Here is a 23,894-nt window from a genome sequence, read left to right as displayed (position 1 = left end):
GTTGCTCGGAATACAAATAAAAATAGTAGATTGTACAACAAGGGCATAAAGCGACCCATTTTTATCCGAGGCAATTTATTTGTTCGAGCGCAGCGAGGACCAATATAGTCGAGGATAAAATGGACGTTTATGCCTGAGTTATACACTCTGCTTTGCACTTCGAGTGTGAGTAAAATATACAAAAATATCCAATATTTTAGGTTATTTTATTTAAGAAATGCAATTTTCCACCTGGCTATCAGCCTATGAAAGGTGAACTTTCCGAAAAGGAGTGATGAAATAGTTATTTGTGCAACAAGAGAGGAAAGTTGGTTTTTCTTGCGAGTGTTGATTTTGAGTCCCGAGAAAGCGTAAGATTCTAAGTTAGAATCATGAGCGTAGCGAGGGACTCAAAAACACGAGATGTAAAATGACTTTGCTCTCGTGTGACACATATAATTTTTCACCTCAGTAGTGAGAACATATTAAAGGTTAAAATGTATTTCGAATCACACAGAATAATACAGAGAAAAAAAATTGTAATTGAAGTATGAAGTGGCAGTTCATGGCCTTCACTAAATTAAAAAGCTACTTTGTTTCACTCCCTGGAGTGAGGAAAGTCGCACTTTCCTCACCCCAGGGAGTGACGAAAGTAGGCCTGTTCGAGCTGCTGAGGTAAAAAAGTAATTACCCATATAGTTAACTTTGATTTTGAAAATGACTGAGGGCATCAATCAGGGAAAATTTTAGGTTATGGAAAATTAAAATTCTATTAACTAAACTTTTATAAATGTTTATTGAGAAATAAAACAGTGTTATTAGGTTACATAAACTGGGTTTATTTCGATTCCGGGTTTAACAATGATAATAATGTAATCGGCATTGTAGTTAGTTCAACATTTTATGCATTTTGTTTAGGTTTTGGTGTTTGTTTTATGTGTAACCCAACAACGTGAAGAGAGACCGAAGCCCTCTTACGAGTATTACGTACGAGTAAGTACAATGCGTCTGGCCAACGGTATTGTAACACCTGCAAAAGAGTGTTTAAGACCAAGTTCGGCCTGGCCAGCCACATTAGAGCCCATAACACGCGTTTTCCATAACTGCAGGGGTCGCCGGAATCGAAATCGATGAGGAGGACTATTTATATAAACCTTATTCTGTGTGTTTTATTTGCACTGTGACAAAAATCTTTGTTCTAATTATATCGTTATAATTTAAATAATTATTTATTTTCTATTATTATTAATTGTGCTAGGGTTTACAATAAGAAAATTAGAAGACAAAAATTTAAAAGTATCCTTACTTACTTTCAGTATAACTTGATATAAGTTCGAACATTACATTACTGATTTTTATTCTTCTACAGATTTTCGATCATACATTTTCGAAGTAAGAGTTGTATAAAAAGTTGCTTATGTGTCTTATTAAGTTTTAAAATGAAGTACCAAAATATAACAATACTTCATTATTAAAATTGTACCTGTGTACCTACTGTACTTTTATGTGCAAAATTTTTAATCTTTCTTTAAGAAAGAGGCTAATATTTGTGCACCTGCTTGGTCTATATCTTTATATCCATAGGGCTCCAAAGCTTTTTTCGTTCTTTCGAACCATTTTGTCACATTGTCGTGGGCACTGAAGTCGTAACCGAATGCCTAAAACAAACAAGTAAATTATAAAGATATAAAGTGAAAATCCGTAATAGTTTAGGCTGAAAATCGCGCAAAAGAAGCAGACACAGGCACATAAATAAGGTTAACTAGAAGAGATCCCTCAAAGGGATAAGTTCGCCTTTGTACATCTTATTATTTGTACCATGTAATTTTTAATATGTATATTTGTACAATAAAGAGTTTACTACTACTACTAAATAATATTTATATAAATGTAATTTTTTTGATGAATTATAAAACTTTAACTAGTTCAGCTTGACTAAACCAACTATAAAAGTTGGGCAACTGCACAATGATTCATGAAGATTTATGGCTATGTAATTAGCTTTAAGTGCCATCTTGCTATTGAGAACTACTAATCTAACTTGAAACTGAGCATGTAATGATACAATCATCAATTCATCAGTCACTAGACATGATATATGTATTATATCCTAGGTCTGTTTTTTTATTCCGTAGACTAAAATGACGTTTCATGTGTATGAGATGACATTTCTTAGTACCACATGAAATGGCAAATGTCAAATGTCATTTTAGCTACATTACATAACGACAGAGGCCAGTGTACATAATAGGGTATTTGACTGTATTTAAAATAAATTATTTCACACCATGCATGAAAATTTTTGATAATTCAAAAAAAACCGTTTTTTTTTTAAATCTAGGTTTTATAGAGGCTTTGGACACTAGGTGAACATGTCAGCCTCATAGGTGCTTTCATAGTTCCCTACTCAAGGGAGAGGTCAATAAAGTGGTAAACACTGATTGCTTTGTCCGATATAGGCTCTGCCAACCAACAATTGATCTGTCCATTGTGCATGGAGCCCAGACTACCAAAAAACAGTTATTTTTAAACACAAGTTCTATTTAATAAATCGGATATAAATATAAAAAGTAGGTGAGTTGACCGTGACGCCATTGTGTAATGTTTCATATAAATTACGTATTAACAAATCGTTTTGACAGTTCTAAAAAAGAAACTGATTTGACTAGTAGGAGAATACCCTATTGTGCCATAATGTGTGTATTTGGACCATTAGGAGATTTAGGGCGCTAGTCTTTTAATTTATTTATTAAGCAAAAAAAGGTTATAAAATATTTTGTAAAACCAAAGATTATATAATAGTTAACTGATAAATTTATATCAAATAATTTACAAGTTGTCTGGTGTGGCAGTATCGTAAATTAGGTTCGTACCGGCAAACCCAAAGTATGTAGACCAAAAATTAATATGGTCCAATAATAAAATAATTCATTTCAATCTGATAGGTTCTGAAGGTTTCACAATAAAATGTTAATTCGTTTTATTTACAACTAGTATACGAGCTACTCACATCAAGATTAGTCAAAGTGACCACAATGGTGATGTCGGCGATAGTCATATTGTCTCCGGCGACGAAGGCCCGTCCTTCTAGCATGGAGTTCAGCCATCCCAGGGCTTCGTCTAATTTGGCCGCACTTTCTTCATTATACTCATCACCGTGAAATAGCATAGGAACCTAGATAAGAAAAGAAATATAATACGAGTTTTGTACCGCATCCAAAAGCGTAGAAAGTGTGTAGACTTAATATATAACCAACTATTAGCTGTTGCCCGCGACTTTTGTATGTTTGTGGTTATATATTTTACACAAGCATAGAATATTATATGCAAAAAATATCAGTAGGAACATTTAATCATTTGTTAATAATTATACAACGCATGAAATTTGTCTTTCACAAACTACGAAATATCAAGCCCTTAACTGAAAAAAAATGTTCTCGATATAATCCTTCTCAACCGTCTTAGAAGATTTTCAAGTCCACTACTTAAAAAAAATTTTCGCTCCCGATGCAAACTTTATTAATACAAGCTTTTCAAAAACGGTGAAATCAGTTTTCGTATAGGTATTATAATATAATGCCTTTTTACCAAGTATCAAGTTCCTAGCTTAAAAGAAAACTTGTACCACGTATAAACTTACATCCTCTTTTTAACCCCCTTAGGGGTTGAATTTTTAAGAACGTCGAAATAATTTTTATTGTAATCTTATAACTACAATGCCTTTCTAAGAAGTTTTAAAGCATTTGTAATGGATTCAAACTTTCAACCCCTTTTTAATCCTTTTATGGGATGAATATTAAAAAACGCTTAAATTACTTTTCTTGTACCTATTCTAATAATATGCCTGTATACAAAGATTGAAGTCCCGCAGTCAAAAAAAAAGGTTTTATCTCCATACAAACTTTCAACCTCTTTTTTACCACCTTGGGGGATAAATTTCAAAAATGCTGAAATTGGTTTTCGTCTCTTTTAATTAAATATCTTCCTACAGTTTCAAGTACCTAGCCTAAAATAAAATTTGGACCCCTACAAACTTTCAACCCCTCTTTAACCACTTTAGGGGATGAATTTTTAAAAACGCTGAAATATTGTTTCTTGTATTCTAATAACATTCCTTTATACAAAGATTCAAGTGTCGCACTCAAATAAATGTTTGACCTCCATACAAATTTTCAACCCCCTTTTCACCAGCTTAAGGGATAAATTTTCAAAAACGCTGAAATAAGTTTTCTTCTCTTTTAAAGAAATACCTTTTTACGAAGTTTCAAATTCCATGCTTAAAATGAAATTTGAACCCTATACAAACTTTCAACCCCTTTTTAACCTTTTTAAGGGATTATTAGAATATCAGTTTTCTTGTATTTTAATAATATATCTTTTTACGAAGTTTCAAATTCCTGGCTTAAAATAAAACTTGAACTCTATACAAATTTTCATCCCCTTTTTAATCCCCTTAGGTGTTCAATTTCTCAAAATCGCTTCTCAGCTCTTGTACGCATTATAAATGTAACTTGGTGTGCAAATTTCAACTTTCTAGCTTTGGAGTTTCGGCTCTGCGTTGATGAGTCAATCAGTCAGTCAATCAGTCAGGTCAGGACACGTGCATTTATATATGTAGAATACTGATCGAACATAGGTACGTACAGTCGTACATATATCACAATTTATATGGTTTATATTGTAACGAAATTGTATTTTAGTAAAATAATCACTTGTGTGGTTTAACAATGAACAATTGAACAGTAACAAATCGGTATCCCAATTATAACGATAAATTTTGTACCTACACAAATCGGCAGGATTAAGAGGAAAGGGGACGGTCGCTTCTCCATACAAACGTAGTCCCTATTTTCCTCTCTGGATATTGACATTATGATAAATATTCTTACATCATTTGATGTAGGTATATTAACCATAGCTATGCCCCTACATTTGACTTTTGTCCATTTTTGATTATTGTAAAAATTAGGAGCGAAAAACAGATTTCATACAAGGTTTTTAATGCTCCTAAGTCTTATAATAACAAAAAAATCAAACAAAAAATCATAGCTGTGTGGTTGATATGCATCTGTGTCAAAATATTTCCAATAATGTTAATATCCATAGAGGAAAATGAGGACTACGTTAGTATGAAAAGGTAATTTCGCGCGGGTCCTCCACTTTCATCTTAAGAACGAATTACTTACATATAGATTCAAGTATCGAAGAAAGAGTGTTCCCAGGTCAAAGTTCAGCCGATTGTCGACAAGCGCTCGGAGCCGAGGGTTTTTCGGATACAGTGAGTCGTCACGCCCATATGCGTTCACCAAGTATGCCATTATTGCTCGACTGCAACGAAGAAAATACTTTGTTAGGTGTTATATGGTGTGAATTTTAATATCTAGGTAGAATTAGTTTATGGCGTTTATGCAATACAAAAGGACCTAGTAATACAGCCTACTGTATTACTGGGTCCTTTTGTATTGCATAAACTAATTCCACCTAGGTATTAAAATTCATACAAAAACAACAACAATACATTGTGTTAGAAAACTTACGAACTAATTACATGCTTATAATTTAATTAAACTAAGCAATGATGGGACATGTCAGCAAATAAATAAATTTCCAATAATAAAACTTAAACAATGAAATAACAAGTGAAAAGTACAAATAAAATAATATAAGGTCAAGTATAAAATGTAAATAATTCATAATTGGCAATCATTACAATTAAATAAATATTTCATAATATGTAAATAAACAAGTTTGGGAACAAATCAAATTATTTTATTAAATATTTTGATTTGTGTTTTTTAAGTAGTCACACTACTATATACAATAAATTAAAAACTGTAATAGATGTCATATATTAAAGAAAAAATGACGAAGCCCTCCAGTGGTGAAGGCCGGATATCGCGGCTAACGCCATAAACCCCTAGGCCACCCCGCCACGGCGGTGCCCGTCCGAATTTCTCGACTATATGCCATCTTAGTAAGACTAGGCGTCTTTGACCAGCTCTAAGGGCAAGCAGTGCGCGCTTGCACCTCCTAAACGAACTCCTTACGGATTTACGTTGTAGCGAGAGAGACTGGTGCTGCCATCTATGAACAAGTTTTGGAACAAATAAAATTATTTTAATAAATATTTTGATTTGTGTTTTTTTAAGTAGTCACACTACTATATATAAGTTAAAGACTGTAATAGATGTCATATATTACAGTTTTTAATATGTCAATACATACAAAAACAAGTACATAATTAAAAAACAAAGATAACTTGATTCATTTAAATAATTTACAATGGACATGTCAGAATTAAATAGATTCTATTCATTATTGTACTGGAAATTCTCTTCAACTGAATGCTAGCAAAAATGACCTTAATTTATTTTTAAATTTAATGTGAATTTATACGATGAATTGTGTAAAAATATTTTTCACAATGTCAATATTCAGGGAAGAAAAGCGGTCTCTTGATTTCGTCCCCTTTGCTCTTAAGAGGAAAGGGGACGGCCGCTTCTCATTCATTTTCCTCTCTGGATATTGACATTATGGAAAATATTTTACATAATTTGATGTATATTAACCATAGCCTACGTTAGATTTTTTTTTCGATTTTTTGATTATTGTAAAAATAAGATGCGAAAAACAGATTTCACACAAATTTTAAAATGATCCTAACTCTTAAATAGTAAATAAAAATTCGAAAAAAAACATACGTAGGGGCATAGCTATGGTTGATATACAACAAATTGTGTCAAAATATTTTCAATAGTAATATTATTCAGAGGGAAAATGAGGACTACGTTTGTATGAAAATGCGATTTCGCTCGGGTCCTCCATTTTCGTCCCCCACTGATGATAATTGTAGCTTCGACGGAAGCGTAACAATATGCTTCACTATTCGTCTTAAGAAGGGATGGACATTATGCGAAAACGACTTTCACTCCAATTGACTTTCTTCAAGATAATGTGCGACAAGATTGCAAGAAGCTATCTAAATCTTCCGTACTCGACTAACGGCCTGGCCGCGTAGCCAACATTTCAATCGCGTACGCTCCGTAGCGATCGAAACGCAACTGAACTGTCACTGTCGCACTAATATGGAAGAGTGATAGAAAGACACAAAGCGTTTCGTTATCGTAGCGATAGCGATTGTTAGATTCTAATTTTAATAAACGTCAAAAATTAGATCTCAATCAGGCCGTAGGTTATAATAATAATATACAGAAATAAATTATTAACTGATTTTCACCTTTCCCATAGAATGAATCCATTGTCATCCATCGTTGGTATCGTATGCTGCGGATTCATCTGTATGCAAAATAGATAATTTAATTAGTTTCATAATAATAAATGGTTAAAATTATTTTATAAACTGAAATAAATGTCATATATTAAAGAAAAAGTGACGAAGGCCGGAGTCGAACCCGGCGTCTTTAGCAATCCGGAATAATCCGGAGTAACGCCTTGAACCCCTAGCTAGGCCACCCCGCCACGGCGGCGAAACCGGTCACAATTTCTCGACTATATGCCATCTTACAGACTCGGCGCATCTTTGACCAAGTCTAAGGGCGAGCAGTACGCGCTTGCACCTCCTATACATCCTTGCGGAGAATTATTATGATTTATTACGATATAGCGAGAGAGATTGGTGGTGGTCTATACACAACTTTGGGAACAAATCAAATTATTTTATTAAATATTAATTATTATTTTATTTATCATTTTATAATTTGATTTGTTCCAAAAATTGTGTAAAAATATTTTATTAATTTATATGTTTCAAGTCAAGTGACACTTATGTTGTTACTCAATGATGTTGGTGTGTACCGACCAACCAAACCCAGACGATCTGACTATACCTACCTATAGGTAAGTACACATTATTATAGGTGCTCAATCGTACAAATAATAATTATGCTACACAAAGACCGAATAATAAAGATTTGCCTAATATGTAATAAAACTCCAATACCTTTAAGCGCCAATTGCACCATCCCACTAACCCGGGGTTAACCGGTTAAACCTGGAGTTACCATGGTTACCAGTACAATTTGCCACTGAGTTAACGGTTTAACCGGTTAACCCGGGTTAGTGGTATGGTGCAAGTGGCCCAAAGTGTTGTAAGTCAGTACCTTTAAAAATTCAGGAGTTTTATGCTGTCCCTCCAAGATATTTGTGAGCACCAGATCGAGCTCCAACCCCATGACCCTCGCCAGCATCATGACCGCCCGGCACGGCGGGGATGGTGGCAAGTAGTACAGCTTTATAGGCTGGTCTGGCATTCTGGATCGCGCTGCTGCGGTGCTACAATATTAAATAATACAGGATAACAACAGAAATATATTTTTCCCCTCACTAGCTCGGAAAGCCGTCTTTTATCCTTTAAAACAAGCGGGTAAAAACGCATTTTATCCACTAGTGGGGAAAGTAATTTGACCTTGGATGGAGCGTGTTTAAGTAGCTTGACATATAACAAAACGTAAAACGCTCATGATAATGGTTCGTTCGATATTAATTATCATTAAATAAATGGTTTGAGAATCTAATAAAAAATACCAAATTTAGCTTTATTTAATAATTTTAAGTCATAAACCTTAAAATTCCATAAGAAACGTTAGATTTTTTATAATGATGTTAAATATAATTCTGAACGCACAAGTTGAGTCTTCTTCTTCTTCTTTTAAAATTATGGCTTCAGCCCAGTGGGACTATTTCGCCAGTATCAAGGTATTGAGAGGTTTACAAACGACAAAAATTGTACGGTTGTACAAGACAGTGTACGGTGATTTGTTAGCTCTTGTAAATCGATAGCTAGACTTTACAAGAAGCACGTGGACTACCGGCCGTTGACTCCAAGATGGTGGTTAAACGCGCTTCAAAATTAATTCTCCATTCACTGCACACTACCACATTAGTTTACTGTATAATAAGCTATCGATATTACACTTTAAACAATATTAATAAGCAAAAAACAAAGTAATTAATCACGATGCTAACTATCAAGATGGCGCTCGAACCGGAAGTCACAAGTTGAGTCGATGCAATTTCAAAACGCATCGTTGACATTTCATACGTCAGAACAGAAATGTCAACATTGTCAACAAAATTTTTACTGTTCTTCTCACCGACTCACGTAAAAATCAGAATTTTTAGTGTTTTCTGTTAAAATATCGTAAAAAATTAGTGATCCCAGTGATGAAGATGATCTAACGCCTGTGGATGTTGCTCTTTCCTCGCTATAGTGAGAGGAAAAGTTTTGTGTTACACACGGGTGCAAATGTATTTTACTTCTCGTGTGTTGAAACACTCGCGGGTAAAATACAACTTTGCACCCTTGTATAACAAATAACTATTTCCCCTCACTAGCTCGGAAAGCCGTCTTTTATCCTTTAAAACAAGCGGGGAAAAACGCATTTTATCCACTAGTGGGGAAAGTAATTTAACCTTGGATGGAGCGTGTTTAAGTAGCTTGACAGATAACAAAACGTAAAACGCTCATAATAAAGGTTCGTTCGATATTAATTATCATTAAATAAATGGTTTGAGAATCTAATAAAAAATACCAAATTTAACTTTATTTAATAATTTTAAGTCATAAACCTTAAAATTCCATAAGAAACGTTAGATTTTTATAGTGATGTTAAATATTATTCTGAAGGCACAAGTTGAGTCGATGCAATTTCAAAACGCATCGTTGACATTTCATACGTCAGAACAGAAATGTCAACATTGTCAATAAAATTTTTACTTAAAAACACTTCTTACCGACTCACGTAAAACTCAGAATTTCCAGTGTTTTCTGTTATAATATCGTAAAAAAATAAGTAATTCCAGTTATGAAGATGATCTAACGCCTGTGGATGTTGCACTTTCCTCGCTACAGAGAGGGGAAAAGTTTTGTGTTACACACGGGTGCAAATGTATTTTTCACATCACCTATTCGAAAAGGGAACTTTTCTTCCCTGCTAGGAGGGATCAAAGTGGCACTTTTCTATTGAAGGACATTTTGTTGCCAGTATGAAATATTGACACAAAGACATATGAGATTAGTATGCATATAATCGATTACAATTTCTTTATAATCGATTACGTGCATACAATTTTTCTAACTTAAATAATATTTTGTTGTAATTCTAAATAATAAATGTAGTTAGCGTATTTTAAATTAATAAATAGTTTATTTAAATTACGTAAATTAATTAATTCGCGTAATATTTACAAAGAAACGTTAAAAATCATTAGTTTAATAATTTTATTTTTATTTTGACATTTTAGGTCTCCTTAAACGCAGCCATACTTGTCTATGCAATTTTAAAAGTTTATATTTAAAAAGTTTTGTACAAATATTCCACAAAGCATAATTATGCGGTTCTGTATTGAGTATAAATTTGTAAATACTTAGTTTAAATCAATAACTTTATAATAATAAATATAAGTGATATCAGTCTTCATAATAGTGTTCTTCCGAAGATTTGGTTCAAAGGGGTAAGAGCTAATTTGTTACCAGAAAAATCTACAAAAATAATGTACTTGATTTTCAATGTATCACTTTAGGTGTTTGCTGCTGTCTTTGAAAAGATATTAGGTACATAATTATGAGCTGTAGGTACTTTTAATTTGTCACTACAGTCACGTCTGAAAATATACATACGGACAAAGTGCCAGAAGTATGTACCATTACTAAGGTCGTGTATACATATTTTTCGCACTTTGTCCGTATCGATCTTTGCTTAAAATAATAATGTTTTGAAACCTAATATATGTATGTAATTTCCTCATAGGTGATGTGAAAAGCAGTATGTGTCACATGGTAGCAAAATTATTTTCACCTTGGGCGTTAACACTTGAATCCCTCACTACGCTCAGGATTCTATGTTAGGATTCAATTGTACGCCCTCGCCGTAAATATGTCATTTTGCTCCCTTGTGACACAATCTACTATTACTTCTCGTGTGTTGAAACACTCGCGGGTAAAATACAACTTTGCACCCTTGTATAACAAATAACTATTAACTATTAATTTCCAACCAACATGCGGGATTGTAGTATTTATGTGTGTTTACCGACATCGAGTTAACATTAGTTCTAAAAGTTGGTTTAGGCAATCGAGTTCCTTTTATATCCTACCTAATCGCTAAAAGCTATTTTATGAATACGAGTGCAATTTAATTGACTAGGAAGTTACACAACATACGGTAAGAGCATTAAATTGTTGCAAATTCAATTTCAGTTCAACATTAAAGATGCCAGATGGAATAACCATGCAGGGTTTTGGGTGAATTGTTGTTACGAAATTATCTATGCCATGGTATGTATAGTCACACACCACCATACCACATACGTGTAAAAGACCATCATACCATTATTTTAACGCCTACTAAACTTTTCGTGGCAATATTTCTAAATGTATAAAATATGTCAGACACGATACAAGTACCTAGAATGATAAAATCTCGCGTGTCATTTACAATAGGTACGTATTGGATTTATATGCATACATACGTACATATTAGGTAGGTAGTATTTATCTGCAATTAAATTGCCTAATAGGTATCTTGTTGACTATAGTTTTTTATAAATTAGTTAAATTCCGTGTATGCAATCCTAAATTTCGTGTGTAAGTACTGTGTACTTGTGATTGTGCTTGTTGTGCCTGAAATTACAAAATGAATTATGGACTTATTAGATTAAATGGAAAGTTCAAATGGATTATTCTTTAAATAAACATGAATAGTTTATTTTCAGAACACAAGGACACACATGGATTTCTACAAGTAAATGTAATCTACAAAGACTATCAATCACCATCGTTAGTTTATTAAACAAATGAACGCTACTAAATACTGTTAGTATGACGACAACAAACCAAAGTTTTTATGTTAAAAAATGTTAAGTAACTATAAGTAGTTTAATTTATCCCTTTTTCCGCTCCCATCTGCATTTCAGCCAGATAACTCACCCATTGACGTAAATTACAAGGAAAATTGTAAAAAATGTGAAACTCCTCATTTTGATCTTGCGTTGTCCTTTGGTGCCGTTTCAATTATCCGCAGAATAAATCTAATGAACACAAAACACTAATTGGATGTCAACAACTCATGTTGCATGTAGTCAGCGAGTGAGCTCACCCAAAAATAAATCAGTTCCGAATCGTCAGAGCTTAGGGAGAGTGTTATCAATCTTTTATTTAAAAAAATATTAGATATAAAAAAATATCTGTAAATATATTTATATTTACAAAACATTTGGTGGTCTTTTCTATTCTATCATATCTACAAGTACCCACATAAAAAGGGCCGTTGTATTCAAGCAGGCGCTTGAATAAAATTCTGTCAGATATTATTGTTAAACTCGTCCAGTTTTAAAATTTTAAGATTCTGTTAAGATATAGGTAGCAATGTATAAAAATAATAATGTGTAGCTACCACACTAATACATATTCACCACAATATACACGTGGTCTTTTTTTGGTTTATTTGGCAATGTTTCGATTATCTATTTATCTTTTACTTACACTGTATAGTGTGTATAATTATTTAAATAAACTTAACCTCTTAGCATCACACGTACATATTTAGACATTAGTGCATATTAATATTTTTTATCATATTTTTACGGAAACGTACGAACGTGTCTTACTATTTCAGTCAGGCTCGGTACAAAATGCACTGAGGTTGACTGAAGTATAGCATGACAAATACGAGCTTTTCCGAGAAAATATGATGGAAAACAATTATGCACTACATCTGTACCTTGCCATTATTACCGTACTAATTAACTTCAGTGAAATTTAAATCATTTTTATGTAGAACTGACCTGCATTTGTTTTGTTTCATTCGATTTTAAAACCAAACAAATTAAATCCTAAATAATCTTACTCTTTTTATTAAATTGAAATGTAAAAATATGACGTAAATCTAATTCATATGTTAATTGAAAAATAATTAAAAGTTAAATAAAAAATAACGTGAAAAATATAACGGGTGTTCTTGGAATTCAATAGGCTGTAATTTAAATAAAAGTTCATTCTGTGTACGCACGAGTATAACTCACTTTGCTGATTGTATTTTTGCCGCAACGGTTTTGTCCTTCCACTGCCGCAGTTTAACTAATTTCACGATAAACTTTCTATTAAAAATATTTCTTTATACCTGCAAGCACTGAAAGCACCAATCGTAAAAAGTATTTCAATCAACTGTGTGTAGAATGTATACAATATATTGTTAATTCGATGCTCTTTCAGCTACCATGTCTCAGTCGAGTTGTAAACGTATGTTACATGTAAGCTGTTATATATGGTAACTTATAAAAAATGGCGTCGCAACGCTGACCAGAGGATTAATGAATACGAGTAGCAAATGATTTATGCCACAATCACCTGAAATGATAGGCACTGTTAGTACTTTAGTAGTATTCAGAAATAAAAATGTAATAACAATTCAATATATATGGATATCGGTACTTTACGCTCACACACATGAGGTTAAACTATAAAGGGAAAGAGTGCGTATGGTCAATACGTTTTCGGTATCAGATTGAGATATCAAATGCTTATTCGAGAATAATGCCACTTGTTTGTTATGGTTATGAGCACCATAGAAACGATGGGCGGGAAAAATGCCTCGTCATTATGACTGAACACCTAACCGTGGAAAAATTGAATCATGCAAGGCATCTCTATGAAAAACTTAAGGATGAAAATAGGTGAAACTTTGTAAAACACATAACATAATGGTTCATGAGGTGTGGATAATCTGCCTTTAAGTTTTCTTACCATTAATGACTGACTTAGCTTATAAGACTTTATGATTACATATGATTTTATAATTGTACATATTACAAAGAAAGCAAATTGCAACCTCCACTCTATTTTCCCATAACTAATTTAATTGTTTTCACATATTTCAAAATACTACAGTTATGTTTCTGTTCACTCATAATAGCTAAATTATCTAGTGTTTAGGACGCCTATTGATTTGTAGCATTACGTACGAAGCAGAATCCAACAAAACATCAATCTTCTATACCTACTAATAGCTACAGTGTAAATAAGGAACCCTACACTGCGCATGGCCCGACATGCTCTTGGCCGTTTTTTTGTATGGAGTTATCGTTCTTCTCCTAGTGAGTATTAAATTCTTTGTTGTAGACTAAAATGTCGTTAATACGCTCTAATAAAAATATTTACCTACTTATTATTATTTGAACAGAAATAAACAGAGCTTATTTCTTATTTGTGCAAAAAATGGCCTATAACTGGCCTACTATTATTATTTGAACAGAAAAAAAACGGAGATTATTTGTGCAAAAAACCGGCCAAGTGCGAGTCGGACTCGCGCACCGAGGGTTCCGTACTTTTTAGTATTTGTTGTTATAGCGGCAACAGAAATACATCATCTGTGAAAATTTCAGCTGTCTAACTATCACGGTTCATGAGATACAGCCTGGTGACAGACAGACGGACGGACAGTGGAATGGAGGAATAGGGTCCCGTTTTTACCCTTTGGGTACGGAACCCTAAAAATGGCCTATAATTTCACATATAAATAAAAATAGGATTCTTGCATGTATTATCTAAGAATATCTAATTAGAATGAAATAATAAAAAAATGGGCTGTTATAGTTTAATGTTTTAACCAACCAACCATAACATGGTTGAACCATATACTTTTGGCTATGGAACCGTAATAAAAAGGGCATTGCTAGACACTGCATCATAGCATGCAGCTCGGTGACGCCAGGCGTCACATTCTTTGGTAAATTGCCGAGATAAGCTTTAGCAAACTTATCTTTTACCGAGAAAGGCATGAGCTGTTTGTCAATTTTTTATGCTAGAACATTATACAAAATAAAAATGAATAAAAAGTAAAGGTTTTTTTTATGCCAATATAATATGTGCAATAATAAACCAAAAGTTTAATAACGAAGTTAATAAGAAGGAAGGTCTTGGAGCAGTTTAAATTTATAAAAAAAACCTAACCGTTTACTTTAAGTTACTATCATTAAAATGTTCGTTTTATTGTCCGAGATAATCATCTGGTATCAACAAATTAATAAGATAAGTTAAGCAATAATAATTACTATTACTAGTCAATTGCTGTGGCTTATGTGGCTATGAGACTGATAATAATCATAGGATCTCGAGTTTGCCATAGGGATATACAGGTACGATATGGAGGGTACCCTATGTTTGACATAATTATTGAGTCGTAATGTAATGATTGTCAGATTATCAGTAGTCATAATTCTGAAAACGTTAATTTTTCAGGATTTTCGTAAGGTTATCCTATATAGATAGGTTAGGTTAGGTTAGGTTAGTTTTATTTCAATTCTGATAAGATACGCGTTTCTGAGAAAAACTAAATTATGACTAACGAAAATGCGGACAAACAATACATTATGACTTAAAACTTTATGGGAAACAATAGAGACCCACGATATGGGAATATATTGGTACGATTTAAAAATACTTAACCTAAATCGTACCTTTTCCACTTTTTTTTAAAGTATTGTTCTCAAAAGTTATTAAAATTTAAGTACAAATTGTTATTTTAGTTGATTACTGAATAAATAAAGATCCTAGAACTCTTATTTATATTTCCTTATAATTAGCATTTTCTCTCAGGGGTATGAATTAGGCAAGTTTCGTTAGTCCCCTACTCGTAGGTAAAGGTAGTTCTTCAATGATTCAGAAAAACTTACTCTTAATTGTACATACAAACAGAAATAGTATATTAAAGACGATATTTATCACTTCCAAATTTAATTTAAAACTTGCATTTTAAACGGAAAATACCTATCCGTAAAACATTTTTATGGCACTTAAAATCACTTATCATCTAAAACTTCAACTGTGGACGCACTACTGGCGTTGTCGATTTCTTTTGCTCTATCTAACTCGCTGGCCATCTCGTTTTCATTTCGGGCTTCAGTCCGTTGGTTAGAATCCGCCCCTTCTGTCAAATCCGTCCTGATAGAGTTAATCCTTTCCCGCGGTTCTATTTCTGTGTCACTTTGATTGATTTTCACTTTTTTGCTCTTCGAGTTGCCCATTTTTCGTCTAAAGTTGTGAAGCGCGCAGTTGGCTATGAATTAACGTTTATACTGGGATAAAGATAACAGTCGAGATAACCAGCCAATCTTGATAATTAAAAACAATGCAATGCCCGATAATAATTTGATGATAAGAACGTCCCCTAACTCGCTAAGAGAAAACAAGTATGCAACTGACATAAAATTATTTGCGTAAACATATATGTTGTTGAAGCTTGAAAGATAAGATGGCAATGACATACCCGTATGTTTTATGTGCCGGATATCTGTAGGTCGTTTAAGTACATACAATTCCGTTGCTTTCCTAGTCATGACACAAACGAACATTTTTTATGTATGTTGTACTTTGAAAGATGTTTTTTGTTAGAGCAAATCGACTCATTTTATAAACAGTTGTGTAAATAATGACGAACATTCGTAAAAGTAGAGCTCAATTGTTTATGAGTGAAGTCACAAGTGGAAGCAATATAACAATGTCTACATACAAGCTTGTGATAAGACTAGTCGCCTTTCTTAGTCACAAAGTAGACAGTGACGCATTCACCGTTCCACTATTAAACTATGCAACGCAAAATGACGGTCAAAAGTCAAAAGGAAAGACAAAAATCGGCCAATGGCATGTCGGCCTAAACGGTACATTAGTACATGTACGTTATAAGCATAAGGGAGTAACTTTGCAGCGCTTTGTTTATATTATACCATCAGCCGCAGAAGTGCATGGCGACTATAATCAATGAATTCATTTATAATTTCTCCATGCAATTTCGCAGCTCACTCACTATACGTCTTTTTACTAACAAGAGATTTCTAAAATTACTCAAAAACGGCTGGACCTATCATGTTCGCCATAGTTTTCATTGAACGTATTATTAAGCTTAAGTTTTTTTTTTCATATTTTTTGACCCATGGTTCAAAAGTTAGAAGGGGGGGGACACATAGAGATAGAGACCCATATTCGTTTTGAAAGACCTTTACAACGATACCCCACACCATTGGGTTAGCGGAAAAAAAATCAAAGAAAAAAAAACATTTTGTATGAGAGGTATCCTAAAACATTTTTTTTTTTTAGTTTTTATTCTATTTTTCTGTTGACATGCATGATTTATTATGAATCCATGACAAATCGCAGCTTTCTAGCACTAATGATGACGGAGAAAAGTCGCGGACGGACAAACAGACGGACATGGCGAAACTATAAGGGTTCCTTCCTAGTTGACTACGGAACCCTAAAAGTTAATTTTTAGCAAAAAATGTTAAATGTATATCTTTACAAGCATATAAAAACGATAACAATGAAGCTCCTATATAATTTGTTTAGACAATTTAGATTTGAGGTTTGATAATACATATGCTAATTATTTGTTCCAACAGGCTTCAGTGTATGACTAATTAAATGACTTTTCATGCATTGTGTGGTCCAGCGTAACTCCGGTCCCTTTAGTCAGCTGCAGAAAAATCTGTCCCTTTAACATACTATCTTCCATGCCGAGATTTCTCTGCAGCCAAGCAACTGTCCTACCGTAACAATTAGGTATTTACGGCGTTTGATAAATGTACTTACTTACATACAGTGTGTAAATTTAATACGGGCAATAAAATAAAACCAGATATAGAATTTATTCGTCTAATCATTAATTATGAAGTTTTTTTAATTTACACTTATTATGACCCCGTAATTATTATTATTTTAATTTACCGAACAGCAATGTACTGCAAACATTAAGAAACATAAGATGACATGACATTACAAGATACGAGCTTTTTAATAGTAACTGCCAACAAGCGTTGAAACTTGTGTGGTGTATTTCATTGCGGGCTGAATTATTTTGTATGGATACAATTTTAATTGCAATTCTAAGTAAAAGTTATCTTATCACATTTCTTATGTCCTATACTAACCACCGTTAGGAAATTCGCCCGTATTAGATTTACACACTGTATAGTGCGACATAAAATAGTAGAAATTAAATAAAATGGAACTAAAAAAATTCCATACTAGATTGTTGCCATGTTTAATTTTATGTGTAATTTTACAACACAAGTGAGTCTAAACCGTAAAATGATTTAGTGTAATTTTACGTCAAAAATGTGACAGTTACGTAGGAAGTGGCGCCCTCAATAATTTTCTACGATTTCTTGTCGGACTATAGTTGAAGATTTTGCTATCTCACATAATTTGCATTTATTGCGGTATGAATTACTGATACCTCGTTTATAACTAACACGTAATTAAAATAATTAATAAATCGAATTCCTTACTGTCATTTATTAATATGTTCAATTTGCACTAATTAAGATTCTGCATTTTTAGAATCTAAAATACTAAGGTGGCAAAAAGAAAGCTATTAGTAAATGGTGTATTTAGTAATTGCTATGATTGTATGGTATATTTATAGGAGTACTTCCACGATGGCCCATCATATCTTAGACCTTCGTCGAACATATCGTATCACCGTCTAAAATCAACATTAAGGTGAGATTATCTGATTTGTTACGCATGCAATGTATATGATTACCTATATAAATGTTTCAAATTATATCAAACCTACTATCCGTAACAACTGTTTGTTACAGGATATCTTATTTATACTGGCTTGCCAGAGCCAAAGCGCTCACTAAGCGCTAAGAATGGAAGTCGGTTTTAGTACCTAAATATTATTTCACTGAAAATAAAAATAACTCTCTTTTTTCAGATGTCTGTTCAATTATATGCCTTTGCTCTTCTCGCCTGCATAGTAACTGCCTACGGCGCAAAACTAAGCGATGTTCATAACACAGTAAGTAACAGTTTGTAAAATTAAGAGGTTAATTACGACAACTATTTGTAATTGTGGATTTAACTAATACCCGCACTTAAACTATCGTGAGACATATTTCAAAATATTACATGTCGCCAAAAGCGACTAAAAATAATGTGAGTAAAAACCGTACTGATAAATATTTTAACTAATACCGTTTTTCTTTTCAGGAGATGGTACCCGTAGAAAGAGAAGGACGAATTTTAGTAGTGCCGTAAGTTAACAATTAACAATTGTTTGATTACATTTAAAACTTTCGCGGTTTAAACACATATTAAATCACATTTAGAAACGGGGTTTTCGTGGGGTAGTCACACAAATCTCTGTTTTGACATTTTGCTGGGACGTCAGTTAGCCGCGACCGCGACCAGTGAAACCTGTGTCGAAACGTCGGTAAATAAAGGTAACAAAATAAATTCGCGATAGACCCGTTTCTAAATGTGATTTAATATGTGTTTGATTACATTTGAATGTTTCATGACCATGTTTAATTTGTATTTATTTTTTAGGACTCTGGGAGACGTGATTTTAACAGGGTTAAAAGTTACTTGGTTCCTCATATCAACGGCATGGTCTCTCATTGGCTACAAACTGGTAAGCAAAGCAATATGTATTTATTTTTAATAGTTTCCTACCCAAACCCTAACTCCCAGGGTGCTCAAATCCAACTTTGATCAAATCCAATCCAATTTTGATAAGTACCAACAAAGACCCATTTACGAATGCAATCTATCTATACTAAGATTTTATTTAACTTTTAAACCGAAAAGAGTGGGAATTTTTGATTTTATTTTATTAATTAATTGTATTTTCCAGGCGGCCATCACCCTGCTAGCCGACGTGGCCATCTGGATCGCGCACAATTGCCTCCACGCGATCATCGGTGCGGCGGTGACGCTGGCCTTCTGCAAGCTGACCGGCAAGTGCAGCCTGAACTACGCGGAGTACGAGCCTGACCTCGCTGTGGCTGCTAAGCACCTCGCCGACGGCACTGCTAAATTTACCAGTTAAATTATAGATTACTTGCTTCTTAATTTTTTTCCAGTTGCCATATTTATCACACTTGAAATAAATTAATTTTAAAGAAACTACACTTTTTTTACTTATCTGCCTCATCTGCGTTTTAACATTTATGTCTTAGAGAAGGTTGCGTAGCAATTATTAGCGTAGCTCTGATAACGCTGAACTACGTACCCAACATGACATAAGCAGTATGAATTATCTTTCTAGCTTTCTGTGTAACTATCCGTATAATATTTGAGCGAAAAATTGTTATAATGAGTATACGGTTTATTATTTATTAAAATAATCATTTCCGGAATCATCGACGTAGGTATGTAGGTACACTATGTAATGCCTGTGCATACAACATGACGTTAAATCATAACACATCACATTACATGACCCTAACAACGCCATCTAGTAGCAATTTGCGAAGATGAACGGGTAACGGGTTTATTAGTGACGGCATACGTTTTTATTTTTTGAAATGGAGGGTGTCGCTGAAAAACAAGATCGACCGCCAGAAAAAGTGGCGGGTCGATGAAAGAGCTCGGTAATGTTCCGTTGTTATTGAGACGGAAATTGTGAAATTGTGGAGCGAAACAGATTTTACGGACATACAGTGCATAACTGCGGCAATATATTGTATTGGTGGTGCGTGCGAGTGTGTGCAATTGTCACGGGGTAAGTGTTCCGCGACTGATCGTGTTTAGGTCTAGAACGTTAACTTGTTGTACTTAGTGTTGTAATAAATATTTATCATTCGACACTTTGTCCGCAGCATTAGGGAACGCCCTTTGCTGGTTCAGCTGTAAAGGATAATTTGGAAATTCAGAAATTCATAATTGAAGCCTCCCGTCACCGCAAATACTCATTGGTTGTTCGCCACAGTCTGTGTAGCACTCCTGGCCAAGTGGTTCAAGCGGTTGAGATATAAGCAGCAGGTTCTCCGAAGTTCCGAGTTCCGAGTTTGTGGTTCAAGCGTTCACTTGAGCCGCAGGAGGTTCCGAGTTTGGATCCCAACCGCGCAGATTGAAACTTTGTTTTATTTTTTTTGTCTCTTTACGGTCCTATTATTTTATTTGTGTTTTGTTTCCTTTTCTTTTATTTAGTATTTTATTTTGTTTTAATTTTACTTTTAATGTGTTTTTTTTGTAAGGTTAGCTTGCGTACATTTTCCTTGCATTCCACTGGATTATGTTTCTTTCTTATTAAGTTTTTTTTTATCATCATTATTTAAGAATTGTATCCCGTGGTAACTATCACGCTGAATGTACTGTTTCACCCTCTTTAGCTTAGATAAAAATTAGAATTAAATGATAGATGCTTAACTTGTACCAATTGTTTCCGCCCGTCAACTCCTCACGAATAGAACCCTTTACATTGGCGCCCGGTGGGTATAGTTGATCGGATATAGTTGGTTATTGTTAGCGACACATATTTTGGTAGGTTAAGTCTGGTAATTACATATTGTGAACATGGATGTAAACGCATTACATAAAGATGAATTAGAATTTGAGTTGGCCTGCCGGGGTGTGTCGGATTGTAAGAATGTGGCGACGATGCGGAAGTTTTTGCGGGTGATGCTGAAACAGGAGGCATCTGGGGAATCTTCTATTGCCATCAAGGTTCCCATGGGTTGCCTCGAGGAACCTAGCAAAGAAATACTAATTTGTAGGGATAAATTGTCGTCACTTGTAAAACTTATTTCAGAAATATCGCGCAGTCCAGACAGTACACTGATCAGGAGGACACACTCACGATTGACACACCTCGCCAACCGCGCCAAATTGGTGGTACCTTCGGAAAGCGCAGACATTGACAAGCATTCTGCTTTACTCGACGACATTAGTGAAGCAATGGCATCTTTGGAGTCCTTGGAGGTAGACAGCAGCGAAGATGAGGCAGATATATCGGAGCAGGATAAAGATCTTTTACATAAGTCATTAGGAGAGGAGGCGGTTAAAATTCTGAAGCGTTTAGGCGCAGATCAGGCGGGCTCTAGTGAAGAGGCTGCGAAGTTACAAGAACATCAGCTCCATGTCAATGAAGTGGCAACCACAAAAGCCGTGGTCTCTGAAACGGCACCGACCCTAAAGAGACACGCCACGTCTAAACCAAGGAGGGATTTGTCAAGCTACTACCTTGACAAATCCCTCCTGCTATCAAGGGTTACAGAGAACGTCCACACTTGACTATGAGTTCCATAGGAGAAAGTTAGTGCCTGTTAAGGATTGGGGTATTAAATTTAGTGGACGGGGCACAATTAGTATTAATGCGTTTCTGGAGAGAGTTGCGGAGCTCAAAGAAGCTCGTAATGCAGATGATGAAGATTTATTCCGGTACGCCGTGGACTTCTTTGAGGAGGAGGCCCTTATTTGGTTTAGAGCTAATAGGTACACAGTATCTAATTGGTCGGAATTAGTAGAACTGCTCATAGACACGTTTCAGATGCCCAATTACCAGGACGAGCTCTTGGAAGAGATAAAGCGAAGGACTCAGAGTAACCAAGAGAGAGTAGTAATATATGTATCGACGATGCAGAATATGTTTAACAGATTGCCAATTCCGCTTTCAGAACTTCAGAAGTTAGTAATTCTTCGGAAAAACCTTCAACCATATTATCAAAAGGAGATATGCCGTGATACATTTAATTCGGTAGCGGAGTTGACATCCGTGTTAAGGGTCATTGAAAAAACCAAGATAAGTTGCGAGAGTTTTAGGGAGCCCATACAAGACAATAAGTCCTTAGAACAAGACCTGGCATATCGAGGTTCCGGGGAGGTTGGGCAAGGTAAGCTCAAAGACGTGGCTGCGTTGGAAAGCAAAGTCGAAGGTAAATCGTCCCAGTCGAAATGTTGGAATTGCAGGAGCCCGGGTCACAGGTTTAGGGACTGTAATTTGCCAAGACAGAGATTGTTCTGTTACAAGTGTGGACGCTTCGGAAACACCGCTCAGAAATGCACATGCAGCAAGTCGGGAGAGGGAAACGAGCAGTCGGAGTCGATGCCTGCCGATCAGACTCCGAAAAAGTAAGTCATTCAATGTCTGATGACTGGCAGCAATGGCTGTCTACTATATCCAGGTTTTTTGAGACTGGAGAAATCTGTAGTATACAGCGAAATAATGGGAACCGACGATTATACGCGGAATTTAAAATATTTAATCAGCCATTCGTAGGTTTTTTGGATTGTGGTGCTATGATCTCGGTAATATCACCGAACTTCAGTAAAAGACTGTTAAACTTCGGGGTGACCGGACAGAAGGTACAGAATCATCGCATATCGACGGCCGATAATACACACCACTTAGTGGACATTGTTTTCTATTTACCAATTCAATTCAACGGCAACTACAGAGTGGTTCCCTTCTACCTATGGGAGCGGTCAAAGCATGACATAATTTTAGGAATGAGTTTCTGGGATGCTTTTAACTTAACGGTTCAGACGGAAAAGTCAATCAGCGATGTTTCGGAGATAAATGTAAGACATCCCATTATTTCTCGTGAAGAACTTACAAACAGCCAAAAGAGTCGCTTAAACGAGTTGGTGGAGGAGATGGGAAATGAAATAGGTAAAGGTTTAGGTAGGACATCACTGATTGAGCATAGGATTGATACAGGTAGCAATTTACCAACTAGCCAGCGGCAGTATCCCTTTGCTCCGCTTATAATGAGAGAGCTAGAGAAAGAGATTGAAGAAATGCTTGATAACGATGTTATTGAGCCTTCATTTAGCTCATGGCGTTCACCTATATTATTAGTCAAGAAAGCATCTGGTAAGAACCGATTGTGCTTGGACAGCCGTCATTTGAACAAGGTGACCTTAAAAGATTCATACCCACTACCTAGAGTGACGACTATTCTAGATGGTTTGAAGAATGCACAATTCTTATCGACCATTGATTTACGGTCGGCATTTTGGCAAATACCTCTGGAGCAGTCAAGTAAAGAAAAAACTGCTTTCGGTCTGGCAGGGAAAGGACTCTACCAGTTCAAGGTCATGCCCTTTGGGCTAACTAACGCGTCACAAACGCAACAGCGACTGATGGATCGCTTGTTTCCACCGGAATTTG

At 34.8% G+C, this 23,894-nt stretch overlaps 2 protein-coding genes across 4 annotated transcripts; one reads left to right on the top strand and one right to left on the bottom strand.

Moving 5' to 3' along the window:
* Positions 1-1,493: 1,493 nt before the first annotated feature.
* Positions 1,494-13,252, bottom strand: LOC134752624 (glutathione S-transferase D7-like). Of its 3 annotated transcripts, none has more exons than XM_063688303.1 (7): positions 13,021-13,251; positions 11,927-12,044; positions 8,100-8,271; positions 7,217-7,275; positions 5,166-5,307; positions 2,990-3,154; positions 1,494-1,637 (listed from the first exon to the last, which is right to left on the bottom strand). In XM_063688303.1, the coding sequence occupies exons 2-7, from the start codon at positions 11,974-11,976 to the stop codon at positions 1,497-1,499; spliced, it is 729 nt and encodes a 242-aa protein (XP_063544373.1). In that variant the 5' UTR covers positions 11,977-12,044; positions 13,021-13,251; the 3' UTR covers positions 1,494-1,496. The 3 variants fall into 3 exon arrangements, with proteins under 3 accessions (XP_063544373.1, XP_063544366.1, XP_063544380.1); XM_063688296.1 differs by having other exon boundaries at positions 11,927-12,027; positions 13,021-13,250; XM_063688310.1 differs by lacking the exon at positions 11,927-12,044 and having other exon boundaries at positions 13,021-13,252.
* Positions 13,253-18,384: 5,132 nt separating this feature from the next.
* LOC134755446 (uncharacterized) lies at positions 18,385-19,909 on the top strand. Its single transcript, XM_063692002.1, has 5 exons — positions 18,385-18,493; positions 18,714-18,797; positions 18,989-19,032; positions 19,328-19,412; positions 19,635-19,909. The coding sequence occupies exons 2-5, from the start codon at positions 18,714-18,716 to the stop codon at positions 19,827-19,829; spliced, it is 408 nt and encodes a 135-aa protein (XP_063548072.1). The 5' UTR covers positions 18,385-18,493; the 3' UTR covers positions 19,830-19,909.
* The last annotated feature ends 3,985 nt before the right edge of the window (positions 19,910-23,894 follow it).

Source organism: Cydia strobilella, chromosome 2, assembly GCF_947568885.1.
Source record: "Cydia strobilella chromosome 2, ilCydStro3.1, whole genome shotgun sequence".
Taxonomy (NCBI): domain Eukaryota; kingdom Metazoa; phylum Arthropoda; class Insecta; order Lepidoptera; family Tortricidae; genus Cydia; species Cydia strobilella.
This window is presented reverse-complemented; position numbering and strand designations above follow the sequence as displayed.

Excerpts from the sequence above, each read along its gene's own strand:
- LOC134752624 (XM_063688303.1), bottom strand. The coding sequence starts at position 11,976 with ATGAGGAGTTTCACATTTTTTACAATTTTCCTTGTAATTTACGTCAAT. Across the intron at positions 5,308-7,216 it reads GGATTCATTCTATGGGAAAG|TCGAGCAATAATGGCATACT; the intron begins GTGAAAATCAGT and ends TCTTCGTTGCAG. Across the intron at positions 3,155-5,165 it reads TTCGATACTTGAATCTATAT|GTTCCTATGCTATTTCACGG; the intron begins GTAAGTAATTCG and ends TTTCTTATCTAG.
- LOC134755446 (XM_063692002.1), top strand. The coding sequence starts at position 18,714 with ATGTCTGTTCAATTATATGCCTTTGCTCTTCTCGCCTGCATAGTAACT. Across the intron at positions 18,798-18,988 it reads TAAGCGATGTTCATAACACA|GAGATGGTACCCGTAGAAAG; the intron begins GTAAGTAACAGT and ends TTTTCTTTTCAG. Across the intron at positions 19,033-19,327 it reads GGACGAATTTTAGTAGTGCC|GACTCTGGGAGACGTGATTT; the intron begins GTAAGTTAACAA and ends TTTATTTTTTAG.